The sequence below is a fragment of the Podarcis erhardii genome, assembly GCF_964252035.2.
Source record: "Podarcis erhardii genome assembly, chromosome: 15".
NCBI lineage: Eukaryota > Metazoa > Chordata > Lepidosauria > Squamata > Lacertidae > Podarcis > Podarcis erhardii.
The window spans coordinates 43,777,474-43,796,404 of record NC_138505.1 but is presented as its reverse complement, the minus strand read 5'-3'; the positions used below and the strand labels follow the sequence as shown (position 1 = coordinate 43,796,404).

At 51.6% G+C, this 18,931-nt stretch overlaps 2 protein-coding genes across 4 annotated transcripts; one reads left to right on the top strand and one right to left on the bottom strand.

The window, feature by feature from the left end:
* The first annotated feature begins 152 nt into the window (after positions 1–152).
* On the top strand, positions 153–3,879 carry SRRD (SRR1 domain containing). Of its 2 annotated transcripts, XM_081842614.1 has the most exons (7): positions 153–438; positions 864–899; positions 1,069–1,340; positions 1,421–1,519; positions 1,713–1,864; positions 2,345–2,390; positions 3,136–3,879. In XM_081842614.1, exons 1-7 carry the CDS (start codon positions 168–170, stop codon positions 3,322–3,324), a joined length of 1,065 nt encoding a protein of 354 aa, XP_081698740.1. In that variant the 5' UTR covers positions 153–167; the 3' UTR covers positions 3,325–3,879. The 2 variants fall into 2 exon arrangements, with proteins under 2 accessions (XP_081698740.1, XP_081698741.1); XM_081842615.1 differs by lacking the exon at positions 864–899.
* On the bottom strand, positions 3,835–18,535 carry TFIP11 (tuftelin interacting protein 11; the record flags this gene model as incomplete). Of its 2 annotated transcripts, XM_081842601.1 has the most annotated exons (14): positions 3,835–4,756; positions 5,716–5,881; positions 6,836–6,978; positions 8,811–9,054; positions 9,685–9,853; positions 11,583–11,689; positions 12,758–13,273; positions 14,465–14,617; positions 15,246–15,373; positions 15,974–16,130; positions 16,728–16,881; positions 17,143–17,370; positions 17,910–17,978; positions 18,459–18,535. In XM_081842601.1, the coding sequence occupies 14 exons, from the start codon at positions 18,533–18,535 to the stop codon at positions 4,401–4,403; spliced, it is 2,667 nt and encodes an 888-aa protein (XP_081698727.1). In that variant the 3' UTR covers positions 3,835–4,400. The 2 variants fall into 2 exon arrangements, with proteins under 2 accessions (XP_081698727.1, XP_081698728.1); XM_081842602.1 differs by lacking the exon at positions 18,459–18,535 and having other exon boundaries at positions 17,143–17,353.
* Positions 18,536–18,931: the final 396 nt, after the last annotated feature.

The window sequence follows — 18,931 nt, the reverse complement described above, 5'->3', positions numbered from 1 at the left end:
AACACATCCGGTTTGCGATCGAACCGGATCGGAGGAGAAAGGGAATGAACGGGCCAAAGAGAAGCGCCCTCGGAGACACTCCAAGGGCTGCCTCTGCCCGGGCTCCAACTCTGAGCCCTCCCAGCCCAATATTGTGCACCGTTTGTTGCGTCGCTACTGCCCCGCATATGGCGGCTGCCGAGTGGGTAACGGAAGTGGTGTGTCTGCCACGCGCCTTTCCTCTATGGTCTCTACGGGTGCCGCGGAGGGACTCTCCTGGTGGAATCGCGCCCGCCCCTGGCTTTGCATGGAGCGCTGCCGAGCGGGCGAAGGCTGGGACGCCCCGGGAGCGAGCAGGAGGCGGCGGCGGCGCCGGCGGCGGAGAGAGGAGCGCGGCGGAGAGGCCGAGAGCCCCGAGGACGCGGGAGAAAGGCAGAGGCGGCGGCTGCGGGAGGCGTGGTGAGGGGCCGTGGATCCTCCTTGGGCAGGGGCAGTCTACCCCGAGGGGCAGCTGCGGGAGGCAAATCACGCGCGGGCCGCCGGGAGGAAACCCTTCTCGGGGGAGCAGGGGACGCGCTGCGTCGTGGGCGAGCTTTCGGGGGCCACATGCCTGGAGCGGGCGGGGCCAGTGGGCGTGACTTGGGGCTTCCGAGACGGCACTCCAGCCAGAGTCGGAGAGCCCAGCAGGAGGGTAATCGGGGCATTTTCGCCCGCGGGGGAGGGGGCGGCCCCGGCTTGCCAAGAGGGCCACATGCAGCTTCAAGGCGGGCCTGAGGTTCCCACAAGATCCTTCCAGCTGATCCCACAAGATCCTTCCCGCCCTAAATCCCACCTTCTGTAACATAACTTCTTCCTCTTCTCTCTGCCTTTCTGTGACAGTTCAGAACTGCAGAGCTCAGAATTCTGGGATTCAAGCCTCGGTAAGTCTTGCATCTCAAGAGAGACCTTGGATTTTTATTTTGTAGCTACAGCCTTGGATTTGTGCCTGTTTGTAAGCAAATCTATCCAGGGGTGAAGGTGGTGGGGAGGCTAGATGCAGTCATGGCTGAAGTGGCATTAGTCTATATTGCACCCTCTTTCATTGCTCAGGAACCATCTTAAAATCCCTCCCCAAACACCCAGCAGCAGGAAAGGGGGTAACCAGACCTTCCGTGGAGAAAGCCCTCTCTGCCTTTGAGAAGCTGCAGCTCACACCACCAGCTGAGTCAGTTCTTGAGCCCAGCTCCCAGCTGCAGGAGGAGCCCAGCCGCAGCAGAGCCCAGGACTTGCAGTGTGTGTGTTATGGCATTGGGAACTTCTCCTCTTGCGTTCAAGCGCGATACCAGCTGGCCTTCCTCCTGCTGCTGCTTGAGGAGCTGAAGGTGAGGGTCACAGCTGTGGCGGACTTGGGAGCAAAGCTCGCCAGAAGCACACAGGCAACATTCCCTCTCTCCCCTTGCAGATCCCTGAAGATCTGTGTTACATATTTGACCCTGTCTTTTCCACGCTGGAAATCAAAGTCCTTGCCCATCTTGGGCTCACGGTGCTCCTGGAGAATGAGGTGAGCTCCAGGAAGAGAGGAGCACGAACTCAGGGAGAAACGTGCCCAGGGATCAAAACACACAGCTGAGGACTGTGACCTTTCTCAAAATGATTGATACCCAAAGTTCACAGCTGTTTAACTCCTTTAGCTCTTGTGGGGTGGGGGCTGGTTGCAGTTCTTGCAGGATAACACCCCTCTTCCTTGCATCCAGGAGGGAAAACGCTGCATCCACAATCCTACCATCTTCTACATGGTCCACTGCGGAAAAGCTCTCTATAACAACCTGCTCTGGAGCAACTGGTCTATAGAGGCACTTTCCAAAATGGTCATCATAGGGAACAGCTTCAAGGGCATTGAAGACAGGTAGGGAGCCCTTCTGCATCACCCAGCCCAAGAGCAGGCAGGGCTGGGCCTCTTGGCTGCTGCTGCTGCCCAGTGTCTATACAAGAACAGAATTGGCATTTTCCACTTTTCTTCCCAGGAAAATCTGGGTTTTGAAAATTCAACTCCTTTTTGCAGTGATTTCCTAAGAATTTTTGCAAGTATGGTAGTCTCTGAAGGCATTTAGCCACACACAGAATGGGGAAGGCTTTGCTCTGCCTCCGCAGTTGGAGGGAGGGCTGCTTCTCCCCACAAGAGAGCGCTCTTATGCTCAACTGGCTTGCAAGTTTCCCACAGACATGTGGCTGGTCCCTGTGGGAACAGGATGCTGGATTAGATGAGCTGTTGGCCAGACCCACAAACCCTTTGGATGTTCTTAGCTTAGCAGCACCCTCTGCTTAATAGGCCGTGGTGTTGCCTTTGTTGCAACTGCCAATGATTTCTAATGCCCTTTGCTCCTAGGGTGCTGAGCAGGATATTCCAAAAGGACTACAGTTACATTGCAAAGGTACGGCTTTGTTGCTTGAATAACAGCGACTGTTTACCATCCAGCAGAAGCCCTTAATGCGTCAGCTCCTAACGGGGGGGTGGGATCCACGCTTACCAACTCTTCTCCCTTATTCCTGCTTGGCTGTGTTCTAAGCAGCTTTGCTTTTGCTGGGCTTATAAAAGTCTTCCAAGAGCTGAGCACCCAGCTTCAAAGGCAACTCTCTAACTCCCTCATAAAACAAGCTGACTGAGGCTGCCCTTCTATCAAGCCCCACTCAGTGGAAAACCGGCATCTGGTGAGTCAGGGCGCAGCAGAGCTCTTACACAAGAGTGGAGCTGCTCTGCACCCAGCAGACACGGAACCTGCTGGATTGCTTGGGTAGCCTTTGATGTGAGCTGGCTTTGGAATCTGCACATCCATTTTAGTCTTATTTGGCACTGTTAAACTTGAAAGCATGCCACACAAATACTGAGATCAGTGGTTAAGATAGGTAATGGAAAAGCTAAGGACCTGTCACCCCTCAGACTGGATTTCCAATTTCCATCCTGGAGGGATATGTCAGGTGATGGCAACAGAGGACCACAGGTTCCCCAGCCATAGGGGATGAATTCTGAGTCAAAATATCTGCTGCAGGGGCTTTCATAAATGTGGCACGTGGCTAGCTGTGGATCTGAGCCTGTTGCTCTCCTCCTTTCTCAAGGGCCAGTTCAGCAGCCAAGTCACCCCCATTAACTGCCTCTTTGCTGTGCTTGACCATTTCTAGGTTTTAATAGCAACAGATGAAGAAGCCCTTCCTTCTCACCCTCAATACTTGGACATATTTAACGACACCTCTGTCCACTGCTTTCCTCTGGAGAAACTGAGGGACCTTCCCCCAGAGATCTGGAAGCTTCAGGAGGAGCCAGTTTACCCAGATGAGGATCAGCCAGAGATCATCAGAAACAAGAAATGAAATTCATTTCCAGAGGCTATGGACTGGAGGTGCAGGGCTGGGTTTGGGTTTCCTTCTTTGGAGAGGGGCTTGAGTTACTTCTGGTGTTGCAAAGAGTTCATGTTCATGTTCATGTCACACACACACCCCACCCTAAAGCAGATGACTAGCCACACTGTCTATTTGTGTGTTGCTCTATGGCATCTCCATGGGACAAATGAGGCATGCACAGCATGCACAAGATGCCAAAGCTCTCCTTGTCTCTCTCTCGCTTGTTCACTGAGCGGCAGAGCTTGGGAGGATCAATGGGGCAAACCCAAGCATCACCACCATCTCTGTTCAACTCTGGTCTGGTACCTCCTATGAGAGTTCCCTCATGGGATGGAAAAAGGGGCAGAGATCTGGTGGTGCTAGGCAAGCTGCCCAGTAGGACTGGGCTCCCTCATTAAGGGGGAGAGCCATTCACATTCCCAGCTGCTGCTTCACAATTAAGGCAGCAACTTCTCAGAAAACCAAATTTCTCCACAAACCTTGTATTTCTAATAATGTTTTTAATTAAAAGCAACACACATTGAACTTTTGTGGTCATTTCTTATTGCCAGTTACCTCCTCCCCTGTTCAACATTGTGAGCAAGCCCTGACTCCTGCCAGGTCAAAATGCACCAACAGTGCTGTGATCTCACACTTGGAACTACAGTACTGTCTCACTCTAGCTGCTGCATCTCAATACAGAGCTCAAAAAAAAAAAGTTGACATTTTTATTCAGGGCGTCAGCATTTTCTAGATGCACTGATTGGAAGCTCAGGTGGACTAAGGCTGAGCAAAGGGTGGAGGTGCTTCCAATCAGATTTAGTGGTTATGGTACTTGGCCCCCAGCCCTAGATACAGGGGGCTAGACACCTCGCAACATTAGATGCACTTGGTTTGCACTGGTCTTTCTGCAGCCTGGCAGGAGAGTTTCAGCATAGCCCTCAACCCACACGCACTGGGGCAGCTCCCGCTCAGGGACTGCCTTCCTGCACCTCCCGGTCCCCAGTGAATGAGGCAAGGCAGCCTGCATGGCAGTGCTGTGCCCCCTGAGTCCCAGCACCTTGTCCTCACTTTGCCATGTCGATGAGGCTCTGCAGGGAGGTGGGGACCCAGGTCTTCTCCCCCTGCACAAAGACCACACCCCGGTCAATGTAGATGACGATGCGGCCAAAAGTGTAGAGCTGCTTCCCTTCATGCCGTTTTCCAATGACTGGCATGAAGACGATGTTGTGCTCCTCCGCCTTGGTCTGGATGAGGTCCTTGAAATTCATGGGCACAGAGCCTGCGGCCATGCCGATCCCGCGCTGCGCCATGTTCTCAGCCTCCCGGCGCTCCTGCATCGCCTCATACTGGAAGTCCTTCCGGCGCTCTGTGTGTGTGAGGTAGGCAATGTTCTCGCGGGCCCCAGGCTGCATGTAGCCACCTGGCAGAGGAGCAAAGGGAGAGAGATGAGATGGCAGCTGGCAAATTTTTGCAGCCTGTGCTCTGCACAGGCCCTCCTAGCACACAGCCAGAGCCCAAGGGAAGAGGGCACAGGGGGTCACACAGCCTGCAAGGCTGCCCAATGAGCTGGAAAGGTGGAGCGAGGGGACAAAAAGCAGAAGAGGAGCCCTCAGCTGGATCAGGCCCAAGGGGGCCCATCTGGTCCAGCATCCTGTGTTCTCGGTGGCCAACCAGGTGCCCCAGCGGGAAACCCGCAAGCAGAACCCGTGCACAAGAGCCCTCTCCCTCCTGTGGCTTCTAGCAACTGGTATTCAGAAGCATCACTGACTTTGACAGGGGAAACTGAGCACAGACATCCTGGCTGGTAGCCTTTGATAGCCCTTTCCTCCTCCATGAACCTGCCTAATCCTCCTTGAAAGCCATCCAAGTTGGGGGCCTCCTGGGGGAACAAGTTCCATAGTTTAATAAACTATACGCTGTCAGTGCAGTCCCTGTTTCTTCTCCCACTGTGCTGATTGTGACGAGGTAAGGAATAGCAGACCTTCTGAAACTGGGGCAAAGAGGAAGAGGAGAACCAACTGCTCTGGAGAGCTGGAAAGGACTATAAGAAACATGGGAGCTCATAGTGCAATTCTATGTGTGTCTCTTCAGAAGGACAACCCCTTGGATTCAGTGGGATTTACTCACAAGTAAGTGTGCAAAGCAAGGGTAGCCCAAATGGTGATCTCCAAATGTGGACTACCACCCTCCCCAATGGCCGCTTGAGGCTGGTGAAAATTGTGGCCCTTCTACAGGGCTCTGCAGCCTCAGTCTCTTCCATTTTCCTCCTCTATGAAAAGGGACACTATTGTTTTGAGCGACTGTTTCCAATGATGATCCTTGAATTACTTCACTGCCCAGCCAATGCAACATTTGTGTTGGCAACCATCACTCACGCACCAACACTGGAAGAGACCGCTCTGTTCATGATGTCCAGAGCCTCGTTGAATTTTTCCTTGATGGAGGGATGGGCCAGCACCTGGTCGGAGAACATCGACTTCCAGCCCAGGTACCACTTGGTGATCTCTTCGTAATTGGGGTTGTTGCTGAGCCAGGAGCACAACACCTGCAGGAGGAGGAGGGTCAGCAGCAGGGAGACCACAAGCAACCCACCCCACCCCCCAAGGCAGAGCTCACAGATCAGGGACTCAAGGCTTTACTTGGGCTGCAGATGGGACAGGCTCATGAGGAAGCAGCGTCTGGTGCATTTCTGATCCAGGGACAAGTATGTCAAGGGAAAACCAGAAGCCACCCAACTTCCAAAGGAGAGGGCCAGCAAAGCCCCTGCTGAAGTCTGGCAGCTCACATGGAACTGTAAAGAGGGGCACTGGTCAAAAGGAAAAAAACAAGTTCCAGCAACACCAATCCACCCCTGCTAGCAGAGAAGCCAGAAAACCAAGCAGGTCCAGAGAGATCAGATGAGCAGGAAGGGAAAGGGAGGAAAGATGGCACACAAGACGTTTCTTGTCAACTGTCCCTCGACAGAGATAATTATGTGGTGATTAATGATAACTGAGTTGTAAATCTTGGTTATCACATCTCTCTGGTCCTCTACTCTGGACTGTATGTACATGAAGGTGATGGCTGGCTGGTGAAAGACCCTGTGTGAGAGGCAAGGAAAGGAAGAGCTCCCAGGGTGGGAGGCTGGGAGAGGAAAAGGAAGCTTCCAGGTGAGAGCTGAGGGGGCACCCCCTTCTGTATGAGACATGGGTGAAGATCTGCCTTTGAGAGAGGACTTTGCACTTTTGTTGTTGTTGTTCTAAAAACAGCCATAATAAAAATTTTGTGGCAAACAGATAAATCAGGTGAGCCTGTCAAGCTGCAGGGCTCCAGTCCATTTCAGCAGGGGTACCGGGGGCAGGGTGGGGATTCCTTACTGCCTCTTCCCTGGAGCCACCCTTAAGCAAAAGCTGAACTGAATGTGAGTTCACAAAACCCAACACTGCTGTTTGTGGCAACCTCAGATGTCCCTAAGGAAAAGTGTGGCTGAACCCAGCCGGACAATGCTGGAGTCACACACCTGCAACCACTTGGGGAAGAAGTGCTTCTCCAGGATCCCCACAAGGCTAGAGACAGAGATCATCCCTTCCCAGTCCATCACCCAGAAGAAGGAGTCCATGTGCTGCTGGTGGGGGTTGATCATCAGCTCGTTCAGACACAAGCCTGTGGAGGAATGTGGAGACGACAGCAAGCTTAAACCAGCTCAGCCTAGAGAGCAGAGGGACTTCTTTGCATGTGCACCCCCCCCCCAAATTGTTGATGTTCTCCCCTCAGGGAAACCAGCCAAGCTGCAACCAAGATAAACTTTGTAGGGATGATCGCTCGGTCCGGAGCACACTCCCCACCCGCAGGCAGCCTCAGCCTGCCTGCACGCGTGACCTTGGGGTGCGGAGCACACTCCCCCTCACAGACAAAGCCACAGCTGTCTGAACATCATGCCCTCTGTCTAACCTTTTGTGATCTCAGTAGTCTGCGGTGTCCTGTCTGTGACCTTTGTCTCTGAGACCTTTGTCTCCTTCGTCATACACTGTGCAAGGGGAAAATGATGCAGTGGAAACAGGTGCCAAAATAACTTTGTACCACACCACGAACTTGGGACTGGAAGAAGTATAAAGGTCACAGCCCAAAATGTATCTGCCTGGGTTTGCATATTTGTGTCAATAAAAGGAGCCTCCACAGAGCTGGCCGGCAGCTTGCATGCAGCTCACCTGTGCGCAGCTCACCTGCATTATCAACTCCTGCCTCATGTCCTTCACTTCAGAAACAACTTTCTCTAGTGAGGATCCCAAAAGCTCTTTCAAGCTGTAAGAGAGCAACTGCTGAACTCCCTGTTCCTTCCTCACTTGGATACACTTCCCCCTGAGCTCTGCCACGGATCATCAGCTGGACCAGCCTTCCCCAGCCAAGCACTTTCAATCTGCCCCACTACTATACAATCGTAGTGACTGAGGACAATGGGAAGTGCCAGATTGGAGGTGGCTGCCCTAGATTCCTACACTGGAGAAAACATTGCGCTGACTCCAACCCCAAACATTTTCTGCCCCCAAGAGCAGCCCAAATAGGGAGAATGGGATGGAGTATAGCTGGCAGCTGCAAAGCATCAACCCTGTACTTCCTACCCCATATCAGTTTCACGTAACTCAGCAATAGAAACAAATTTTAAAAATTCCTTCCAGTAGCACCTTAGAGACTAACTAAGTTTGTTCTTGGTATGAGCTTTCGTATGCATGCACACTTCTTCAGATACACTGAAACAGAAGTCACCAGACCCTTATATATAGTGAGAGGGTGGGGAGGGGTATTACTCAGAAGGGTGGTGGGAATGGGTGAACCCTCCCCAGCCTCTCACTATATATAAGGGTCTGGTGACTTCTGTTTCAGTGTATCTGAAGAAGTGTGCATGCACACGAAAGCTCATACCAAGAACAAACTTAGTTGGTCTCTAAGGTGCTACTGGAAGGATTTTTTTTAATTTGTAACTCAGCAAGACAGCAAGCCAATAGGAAAAGTGTTCCAGAGCCAAAATCAGCTCCGGAGGCTGCTACCTGCCTGACCCCACTATCCACCCTGCCTCAAACCGACACCCTACCTACCTACCTACCAAACAAACAAACCCAAATCATTGGATCAGCAAGAATTAAAGTGAGTTTAAGGCACGTGCAAATTCTGCATGCCCACGCTTTGGTCTCTGCCCCTCTTGCATGTGCTTCTGTGGGACAGTCCTGCTTCCTTAACCCCAGAAGGGTTTCTTGAGAGGCAGGGCACCCATTCTGCATGCAAGAAGGTCCCGGTTCAACCTGTGTCGCTGTCTCTACGCAGGACAGGGAACATGCCTTGCCAGAAATCCCGGAGAGCCAGTCACTGTGTGTGTAGGCAATGCGGAACTAAATGGACCTGTGGTCTGTTTTAGAAGAAGGCTGCTTCCCCAAGGCCTCCAACCCCAGTCGCCCGCCTCCTGGTCTGCTGCAAAGGCAGCCCTGGGGGGACCGACTCACCCAGCTTGGGCACAATGTTCTTGATCATGAAGGCCTCCCAGGACCCCGGGGTGAAGACCTCCTTCCAGGGCTGCAGGATCAGCTTGGCCGAGGAGTCGCTGGGGTGCCATTTCTGGAGGGCGTTGGACAGCTTGTTGCGGATGGGCGAGTAGAGTGGTTCGAGCCGGGTGTGCATTAAGGGCAGCCAGGGGTGGATCCACGAGTGGATGGGGACCGTGTCCGTCAGGGGATTCCAGCTTTCCACCTTGAAGCAAGAGCAGCAGTAAGCCTTATGGGACACCCAGAGGCATTAACTTACTGCTTTTCTATCCCACCTTTTTCTCCAAGGAGCTCAAGGTGGCATATGTAGTTCTTTCCTCCCTCATTTAATCCCTCACACCAGTCCTGTGAGGAAGGCAGACTGAGAGGCAGTGACTGGTACAAGGTCACCCAGTGAGCTTTGCAGCCATATAGGGATTGGAACCCGGGTCTCCCAGGCTCTAGTCTGTTCCTCTAACCCAAGGGTAGGCAACCTAGGGCTCGGGGGCCGGATGCGGCCCAATCGCCTTCTCAATCCAGCCCACGGACGGTCTGGGAATCAGCGTGTTTTTACATGAGTAGAGTGTGTGCTTTTATTTAAAATGCATCTCTGGGTTATTTGTGGGGCATAGGAATTCGTTCATATTTTTCCCTCCAAAATATAGTCCGGCCCACCACATTGTCTGAGGGACAGTCCGCCCATGGCTGAAAAAGGTTGCTGACCCCTGCTCTAACCTCTACACCACGCTGCCTTCGCAACAAGGGCTTTCTGGTTAAGCCTCCTGCCCCACGCAACAAGCCCTGCTGAAACTTCAATGCCCAGTGTGCCTGAGAGGAGCCCCAAGAGCCCGTCTACCTCTTTCTGCAACTTGGGGCAGATCAGCTGGTCCAGAATGTTGTCTAGTATCCAAACAGGAATGATGTGCCCCCAGCTGTCAAGGAAGTCCACCATCGGGATGCAGTTCCGGGGCTGCCACTGTGCTACCACGTTCCGCACGTACGGCATCCAAGTCTCCCACATCAACCTGAAGGATTAAAAATCTCAATTGAGCGGGGCCAGGGGCAGATCCAAACCACGCTTTGCTTCTTCAGTAGGAACTAGGGGTGCTTTAAGAGATTTCTTTCTGATGGACAATGCAAATGCAGCTACTGTGTCTTCAAAACCTCCTTTCCCAGCTTCTCTCTTGGGCTTAGGGCAAGTCTGAAATCTCTCTCTCGTGAGGTACACATGCCTGAGCAAGTTTGATGGACTCAAGGGTATTAGGCAGCAAAATGCTTTTCCACGTCATCAGCTTTTGCATTTCAAGCCTACGTGTTACTACAATATAGCCAGAGAAAGGAGGTGCATGGGCTGCTCCAAAGCTTTTGCTGGACTCCCAGCTCCCATCAGACCCAGCCTGCAAGGCTGACGTCAGGGATGAAGCCTATGCTATGGTCACCTTCAGGTTAGATTGCTGCAATGCATGATGTGTGGAGCTGCCTTTGAAGACAATTTGGAAACTGCAGCTGGTGCAGAAGTCAACAGCCGGCTTACTGACCAGCGCAGTAAAGATTTAGTAAAAATTGGAATTATTAAGGAGATGCAGAGGGAGAAACTATAATATAAGGGTCCACAAAAGGGGGGGGAAGGGAAGTCCAAGGGGATAAGTTTATTGTTTTGCTTTTCTTTTTAACTGATGCTTATAAAATTTGAAAAATTGAGAAATAAAATTTTATTGACCAATGCAGGGGTAGTCTGAACCACATAATACCACTTCTGGCACAACTGGCTTGCAATTCACTTCTGGGCTCAATTCAAGGTGCTGGCTTTCACCTATGAAACCTTTCGTGGCTCAGGACCCCAATAACTCAAGCACCACCTCCCCCCCCCCCCGCATGAACCAACCTGGAGCCTGGGTTAGTCATCCGAGGCCCTTCTCCATGTGTTCCCTCTGAGGGAGGCATGAAGGGTACCATTCTCAGTGGTAGCTCCCCATTTATGGAACTGTCTCCCCAGTTGCATGGGGGTTGACACCTGGCTTGAGAGCAGTACATGTGAAAAGGATCTAGGAGTCTTGGTTGACCACAAACTTGACATGAGCCAACAGTGTGACGCGGCAGCTAAAAAAGCCAATGCAATTCTGGGCTGCATCAATAGGAGTATAGCATCTAGATCAAGGGAAGTAATAGTGCCACTGTATTCTGCTCTGGTCAGACCTCACCTGGAGTACTGTGTCCAGTTCTGGCCCTTGTGGTCTCTTCCAACTCTATGATTCTATGATTGTGTGCTTGCATGAAACTGTAATTGAAACATCCTGTTCCGCCGCCGCAGCCCTCCACCCTGCCCTGTTAGTGACATCTTTTATGACATTTTTGGGTCACTTCCAGGTTTGGCACTGGACAACATAGTGGGAGTTGCCTGTATCTACAGTATTTTTAAGTGCCAGGCAAAAACCCTTTTTTTCCATTAGGCCTTCAGCCTTTGATTTGGAGGGTTTTGATATATGTGGCCTGCTTCAATGCCTTTTTATAATTATGAATGCGTGTTGGCTTAAATTTATGTGCTCCCTTTTTTTGTAAAGCACTTTCAGTTACTTTTGTATCTATAAAAAAGCAACTAATAAGTGCAATATATAATTATTATTAAGAAAATCCTCCCCGCAGCATTAAGGAAGGAATTGGATTAGCCAGGCCTGTTTGACCAGCACAGGGCTCCTCCTCCTCCCTTGGAGAGAAACTTCCCTGCCAAACCTGCACAGACGCTAAGATGTTCACCTGTGAAAAGCATCCGAGGCAAGGTCCTGCCCACCGTGCGACAGCAACTGGTCGTTTTCCAGCAAGCTCTTCCACTTGGCTAGGATATCAGTGCCATACATGTGATCCTGGAGAGGAGAGGAGGCAGTGTGTTAGGTGTACAAGGCAACTGAGAGCCAAACGAAAAAAAGGGAGCTCCTATTTGGAGAAAGGGAACAGCTCTTTCCCCAAGGCTGGCATGGCGTATTGGGTTTATTTGGAAGGCTTTCTATTTGGTAAGGTGTTCTTCCTCACCCTGGATGCTTTTGGGGTGCGATGGCCAGAGTGTAGGACTCTTGGCTAGGGAGATGCACCTACAAAGTTCACAGGGTGACCATGCGCCAGTCACTCTCTCTCAGCCTGGCCTACCTCACAGGGTTGTTGTGAGCAGCGGCATAGGTGCCCGGTGTGGCACGTGCATCCTGCAGCTGGGGGCGGGGTGAGCCACCCATGGGAGCAGGGCATGCTGCGTGGAGCCTCTCCGCAGCCTCCCCTTCAGCTGTAGGGAGGCTGAGGGAGAGGCAGTGGGCAGACGCAAGCCTCACGCTGCCATTTCAGGCAGCGCCAAGCCTACAGGTGCTCAAGCCACCACCTCACTCCCAGGAAATACACGTGGCTCAGGCACGCTGCAGGCCCTGTGGTAATGCCGGCCCCTGCAGTGTGGCACCCAGTGTCAGCCGCATTTCTTTACATTTGTTGACTGAAGTAAAAGCTTTAGTGAGCCCTATTTTAATTTATTTATTTTATATATATATATAAAAAAAAACTCGTATTTTTGTCATTTTGGTCCCCCCCCCCCCAGTGATGACACCCGGGGTGGCCCGCACCCACCAAGCACCCTTCCTCCGCCACTGGTTGTGAGGATAAAAAGAATAAAATGCTTCAGTGCTCTGATGGTGTTTCCTGCTTGGCAGGGGGTTGGACTCGATGGCCCTTGTGATCTCTTCCAACTCTATGATTCTAGGATTCTATGAAAATGTTTGCACTCCCCTGCTAAACTCATTGGAGGGAGAGCAAGAAAAAAAGTAATTAAGAAACCCTTTATAGGCAGAAGGAAAATTGGGGTTTGGGAAGCTGAGCTTTGCCAGCAAATGTGGGTGTTTGGCCACCCAATTGGCATGGCCCTTTTGCTGTTCCTGGTCTCCGAACCCACCCACCTTCAGAGGGTCCCAGTTTTTGAAGTAGTCCTTGACAAGAGGGAAGACAATGACCACAGCAAGGTCCACGCGGTCAGACATCCGGTACTCTTCGTAGTATTTGTCCTGGAGGGTCTCAAAGATCCTGGCGCACTCAGGCAGGGTCAGGGGGTCCTTGCAGTTGGGCTGCATCCGCCTCTCACACTCCTCCACCAGCTCCAGGACCTCGCTGAGGTTGCGCGTGTCTGCCTCCTCCCGCTCCAGGACCTCCGCCATCTTGTCGATCTCATGGGTCAGGTTGACCACCATGTCCCTCTCGTACTGCAGCTGCCGGTCATTCTGGATGATCTCCTGCTCCGTCAGGTCAATGAGGAGCTGCAGGTTGTGCTCCAGTTCAGGCAGACTGAAGGCCTGCACCTTGGAGTCCTTGCCCAGCGGTGGAGGCAGCTGGGGGTTGTCGTCAGGGATGTTGTGCTTCTGGCTGATCTGGCTGTAGCTGTAATAGACTTTCTGCTCCCGGCCGGTCATGTCAATCACCTTCCAAACAAGCAAACAAACAGAAAACCCCCCAGCAAGTTACAAGACCACTTTCAACCAACAGCAGGTACTGCTTCATGGTGTCCTGGTGAGCAGAATCTATACAAAGAGGGTAAAACAATACTTTTCAGAGGGCCAATTTGGGCTGCTGGAGTAGTGGGCGACCTTTCAAAGTCCAGTCAATTCAAATTCCAAAGCTTGCGTATTCCAGATGCAAACCTAAGTTTGGTACACTGCAGAATTACATTGCATCTTCTAATGAGCCCAGCACAGCCCAACACTTTTTGCCATTTGCAGTGATGGAACCATCTGCAGGCTCCAAGGGAATGGTTCACAAGGGTCAGGGCATGTCTCTCCACTCCCACTTACCCCAGTGTGACCTTGGCTCCACCACTGCCCTCTTCTCCTGGGAAACCCAAGTGCTGACTACCATTTATTTCGGAGGACAGGGCAGGACTAGGGCTCATGAGCCAATAATGAAATTAACCACAGACACCCAATGCCAACCGGCCATTTTTAAGAGCTGTACTTCTGTATGTCAAGGATTTGGGCTTCTAGGGAGCACGTGGGCTCTTGACTTCCCTTTCCAGTTTAAATCAAGCCAGGCAATTGTTCCAGAATGCAGCAGAGCTCTCTGTTGCTTTTCAAGCATTACATACAGAGGCAGGTTTGGACTTGCCAGCATGAAAGGGCACAAGAGCTAACAGATCAGAATAGGTCATGCCAGTCATTTGCTTACAACCTCAATCATGGAGGAATATTAAGAAAAAAGAAAGACAGCTAACTCTTGAACCTGGGAGAAAAGCTTCCTTGGCTCATCCTGGAGGTAGTCATCATCTTCTGTATTTCCCTCAGCAGAGGGACCTGTTACAAGCCAGTCAAAGCTCCCCCTCGCTGAGGACAAAGGTCAGAGAAAGAGCCAGGAGGAGAGCGCTCTGAGTAGTTACTAGCCAGGACGGCTCTGCTGTGTCTCCACTGTTGAAGGCAGCAATGCTCCCAAAGACCAGTTTCTGGAAACCGCAGAAGCGAGGGCTCTCATGCTTGGACCTTGCTTGTGGATTTCCCACATGCAGCTGGTTGGCCACTGTCAGAAGATGATGAACTACATGGGGCCCCCTTGGCCTTATCCAGCAGGCTCTTTCTAAGTTTTTCTGAAACCTGCCCCATCTTGCTTTGGACAATCAGCCTCACCTTCACTTGTGCCAGCTCCTTCTGAGGTGCTGACAGTTGCTTCCCGGCCCGGCCTTTGGCTTTCAGTTCCTCCACAGTCTTGTAGGTGTACTTTGGCTTCTTCTTGCCCCCACCTGGGTCCTTCCGCCACTGGCTGAGCTCCTTCTGGAACTCCTGGGATGAAAGAAGAGATGGGAGAAGTGCAAGATGGAGGAGGAAACACTCCACTGGGGACTGCAGAGCACCCAACCCTTTCCTTGGTCTGGGGCTGAGCAGGGAATATTCCCAGTGGACTATGTCCAGGGGAGGGGAGGGGAGGGGGGGTTCACTCTTTTAAAGGTCTGCGCCAACAGGCACCAACCAACCCTAGCTCTGGTCCACAATATGGTCTTCTACAGGACATGCCTGAAAGCAAAAAGCAAGGCTTTAACTCTCTCAGTCCTACCAGCTGCCAACATAACTTGTTATGTGTACAGAAATGAACTGCCAACCCAGGTTCCAAGAACTGCTTTGTACCCCGTTTAAACGTTTGCCAAGGGAAGAAAGAATCACAGAATTGTAGAGTTGGAAGGGACCCCAAGCATCAGCTAGTACAACCCTCTGCAGTGCAGGGATCACAGCTGCTCTCACGCACAGAGCCAGATACAACAGTCAAATGCAGAAGGCAGTTTTTGTTAGGATGTAAACACCATTGTAAGAAATCACTACATTTCTTCCACACAGGTCCCCAAATGTGGCAATGAGGAGAGTTGGGGGAGGGGGAGAAATGAGGAGAAGGAAAGGGGGCGGGGGGCGGGAATACCTCCTCTGCCTCTTCGTCTGAGTCAACAACAGGGAAGTCCTGCAAGGACTGTGTGGTTCGCTCAGATCCATACGCCCCTATGGCTGCCTTGCCTTTCCTCTGCTTAGCTTCAATAGGGTTGATGATACCTAAGAAAATTCACAGCTGTTAGTGAAGTGAATATAAGAAAACAGAACGATCAGAGCTGCCTGGAAAGGGAGGCAAAATAGCCCAGCAGCAGCTCTGCTATTCCCTGCGCTTGAGCCCTGGTTGGCTCTTCTATTTTCAGAAAGCCTGCCCCCCATATATTTCCCCACCCACATCAAAAAGAGCTGTTGGGGTTGCATCTCTTGGTCTTAAAGGGCCAGGCAGTTAATTAGCCCTGTGGCACTCTGGGAAAGGAGTGCTGCTGCTTCCCCTACTGTTCATCCTGGATGAAGTGCAATTTTCCTATCTGGACATTTCATGTTAACCAGAATCTTTGCAAGTAGCCACTAACGCCTTCCCCAACCTGGTGGCTTCCAGATGTGTTAACTACAAGTCCCATCAGCCTCTGCCAGCACAGCTGACGGTCAGGTTGGCCAAGGCTGGTTTACAATTTCTGTGCCAGTTTTACATACAGATCAAAATTAACTGATAGGCTGATTCTGCTTGAAGGAGAAAGAAAGGCAGATACCAACTTGGTTTTTGTTTTCCTGGGGTCTTCTTAAAAGCTTGTACAACAAATCAAGTGGGGTGCTGGGCCATACCTTGAGCATTCTTTCCAAGGCCCCTTCCAGGCACATAGCCCATTTTTTGAAGAAGTTTCTGCCCAATTCCTTTTGTATGCCTCTCCCAGCTACCAAAGTCCATAAAAGATTTGGTTCCTCCTATGAAGCCCTTCTGGCTCGGTTTGAAATTGCCACCCTGTTAAAACACACACAAAAAGATGAATTAAATATCATAGTTCATGGGTAGGCAAACTAAGGCCCAAACTACAGGCCCAATCGCCTTCTAAATCCGGCCGGCGGACGGTCCAAGAATCAGCGTGTTTTTACATGAGTAGAATGTGTCCTTTTATTTAAAATTCATCTCTGGGTTATTTGTAGGGCCTGCCTTGTGTTTTTACATGAGTAGAATGTGTGTTTTTATTTAAAATGCATCTCTGGGTTATTTGTGGGGCATAGGAATTCATTAATATTCCCCCCCCAAAAAAAAAAACTCCCCCCCCACAAGGTCTGAGGGACAGTGGACCGGCCCCCTGCTGAAAAAGTTTGCTGACCCCATGTCCTAGTTCATTCAGTGCCTGGCTCTACTGACAGCTCTATTACTAAAGCACTGGTGTGTCTCAGTCCAGACATTTATTTGGGGTGTTTATAGTTGAGACTGTGCACATTCCACACCAACAAAATCCAGATTGTGTGGTTCTTCCTGTTGCGGTTTGTGCTTCCTGAGGTTCTTTAAGACACTCCAGAACCACAATAAAAATGCAGTGATTTATGGCCCAATTAACTAAGTACTCACTGTCTTTAACTTCTTTGGCACAAACTCTTTGGGGATTTCTTCCTGCTTCAGAGGCTTCTCATCCTCATCAGAATCTTCATCTGTTATCTCATCAGCTGCTGGCTTCTTTAGCCCAGCACTGATAAAGTTAACAGGCGCCGAGTAATCTTTAGACCTGGGTTAAGAAAAGTACATTTATTCAGAGATGTTTCTGTAGTCTACAGATATGCATTTAGACATGAGATAGCTTTTTCCTGATTAAATTCACTGTTGAGAGACATCTATGCTACTTGTCAAGTTAATATCGCAAAATCAGAAGCTGACATATACAATCAAGGGAGGTGTTAATCAAGGGTTTGGAAACAGGGGTGCAGAACCTTCAAGAACAGCCTCACAAATCACAACATTCCCGATCACTTCCTCGGGGGGCCAGTACCGTTTGCCCCCAAAGCTGGGCCTCTCATCATCAGAATCGTGCTCAGCCCACATGCCATAGGTGGCCTCCTCCTTGGTCTGCCAGTGGCGCTGCCGGTTGGGATTGAACTCATTCTGAAGGTCCCAGTCGGTGATCTCAAATTTCTCCATCTCCACATCGTCATCAGCAGCAGCGTCATTTTTGCCGTACAAATGGGACAGCGACATGATGCCTTGTTGGAGTAAGAAACTGGCATAGGTATGGGGAGAGGAAGCAGAAGATGAAGAAATAACCCAGGAAGCTCCCTGTGCACACTCCCCAACCCCTCAACCTGCTCCCTGACCTAGCTCTCTCCCTCTGACCATTCCTTTCCCCACTCCGTGTCTATATGTGATACCCTGCCTGCCCCTCATCTCCCAAAATACTGTCTTCTGGCACACACACACAAGCCACCTTGCCTCTACTCCTAAACCTGGCCCCAGGTTCCTCTACAATCTTAACCTTTGCTGCTGCCCACTCTCCCTCCTGGTTATTCCTACAATTACCCCAATATAAAATGATTAAGGGTATGTGTGCCTCCCCGATTTTGGGACTTTTTAATTAAGAGAAAAGGTGAGCAAGAGGTATGACAAGATAGGAGTAAGTGAATAGAGGCTCTTCTCCCTCTCATAGCACATGACATTGGTGTTAAGAGTGTCAAATGAGGGCCTGGGAGATCAGGGTTTGAATTCCCCAACTAGCCATAAAGCTCACTGGGTGACCTTGGGGGAGTCACTGCCTCAGCTTACCTCACAGGGCTGTTGTGGGGACCCAGGAGGGGGAGAATCAGCTTGAGCTCTTGAAAGAAAAGGTGGGGCCTAAATGCAACAAAGAAATATAATAATGATGACAAGTGAGCTGCGCGTTGGAAGATTCAGGACAGACCCAAGGAAGCACCTTGTTAAGTGACGGAACTCCCTCCCGCAGGAGGCAGCGGTGCCTCTTAACTCGCAGGGCCTCCGGAGGGGACTGGGCAAACTCACAGAGGGTGGCAAGGCTAGAGATGGCGACCAGGCAGGTTCTTTTTACCATATGTGCTGTCTTGTAGTAAGGCTGAAGCTTACTGGGATACAATATATAATGAACTGAACAAGATGTTTAAAATGACAAACTTGTAAAAAAATCCCAGAAGCCTTCCTTTTGGGAATTATAGGGACAGAACTCCCCAAACCCAAAGTGTATGGAGATGGGGCGGCGCTCCTCGCGGAGCCTCCAGGCCCAGCGGCAGTCTGCCCGGGACTCCTCGGGAGGCGCCGCGCCTGCTGGGCCCTCCCGCTCCGGGCCCCCGCCTCACTCACCGCCTCGCCCGCCCGTCGCCCGCGGCAAAGGAGACGCGCATGCGCAACCGGCCGCTTCCGCCGGAACCAGGAACCATAGAGGCGGAAGGAAGGGCGCCGGGAGGGAAAAGGCCCCTCCTTCCCTCGGACTCGGTGGTCCCGGCGGAAGACCGAGCACTCTCGGAAGGAAGGAAGGAAGGAAGGTGGGGGGAGAGGATGCCCTGCCCATGGGCAGAGTGCCCTTCCTTCCAGACTGTGTGTGCCCCGCCCGCTCCCCAATTCGGAGCCCGCTTTGGTTTGGCTCTTGGCGGCGAGACTTTTGCAGCCCGCATTCACACGTGGCGTCGGCAACACGCGGGTTCCAGAGGCGTGTCCGGGAAGGAAGTCTTTGCCAAAGCAGCCACGGCTCCAGCTGGAGGAGCAGGCAAGCGGCCCCCGACCCCTCCACGGAGCCCCTTGTGGGCTTTTGATGCTTCTTACTTGCCCGGCTTGTG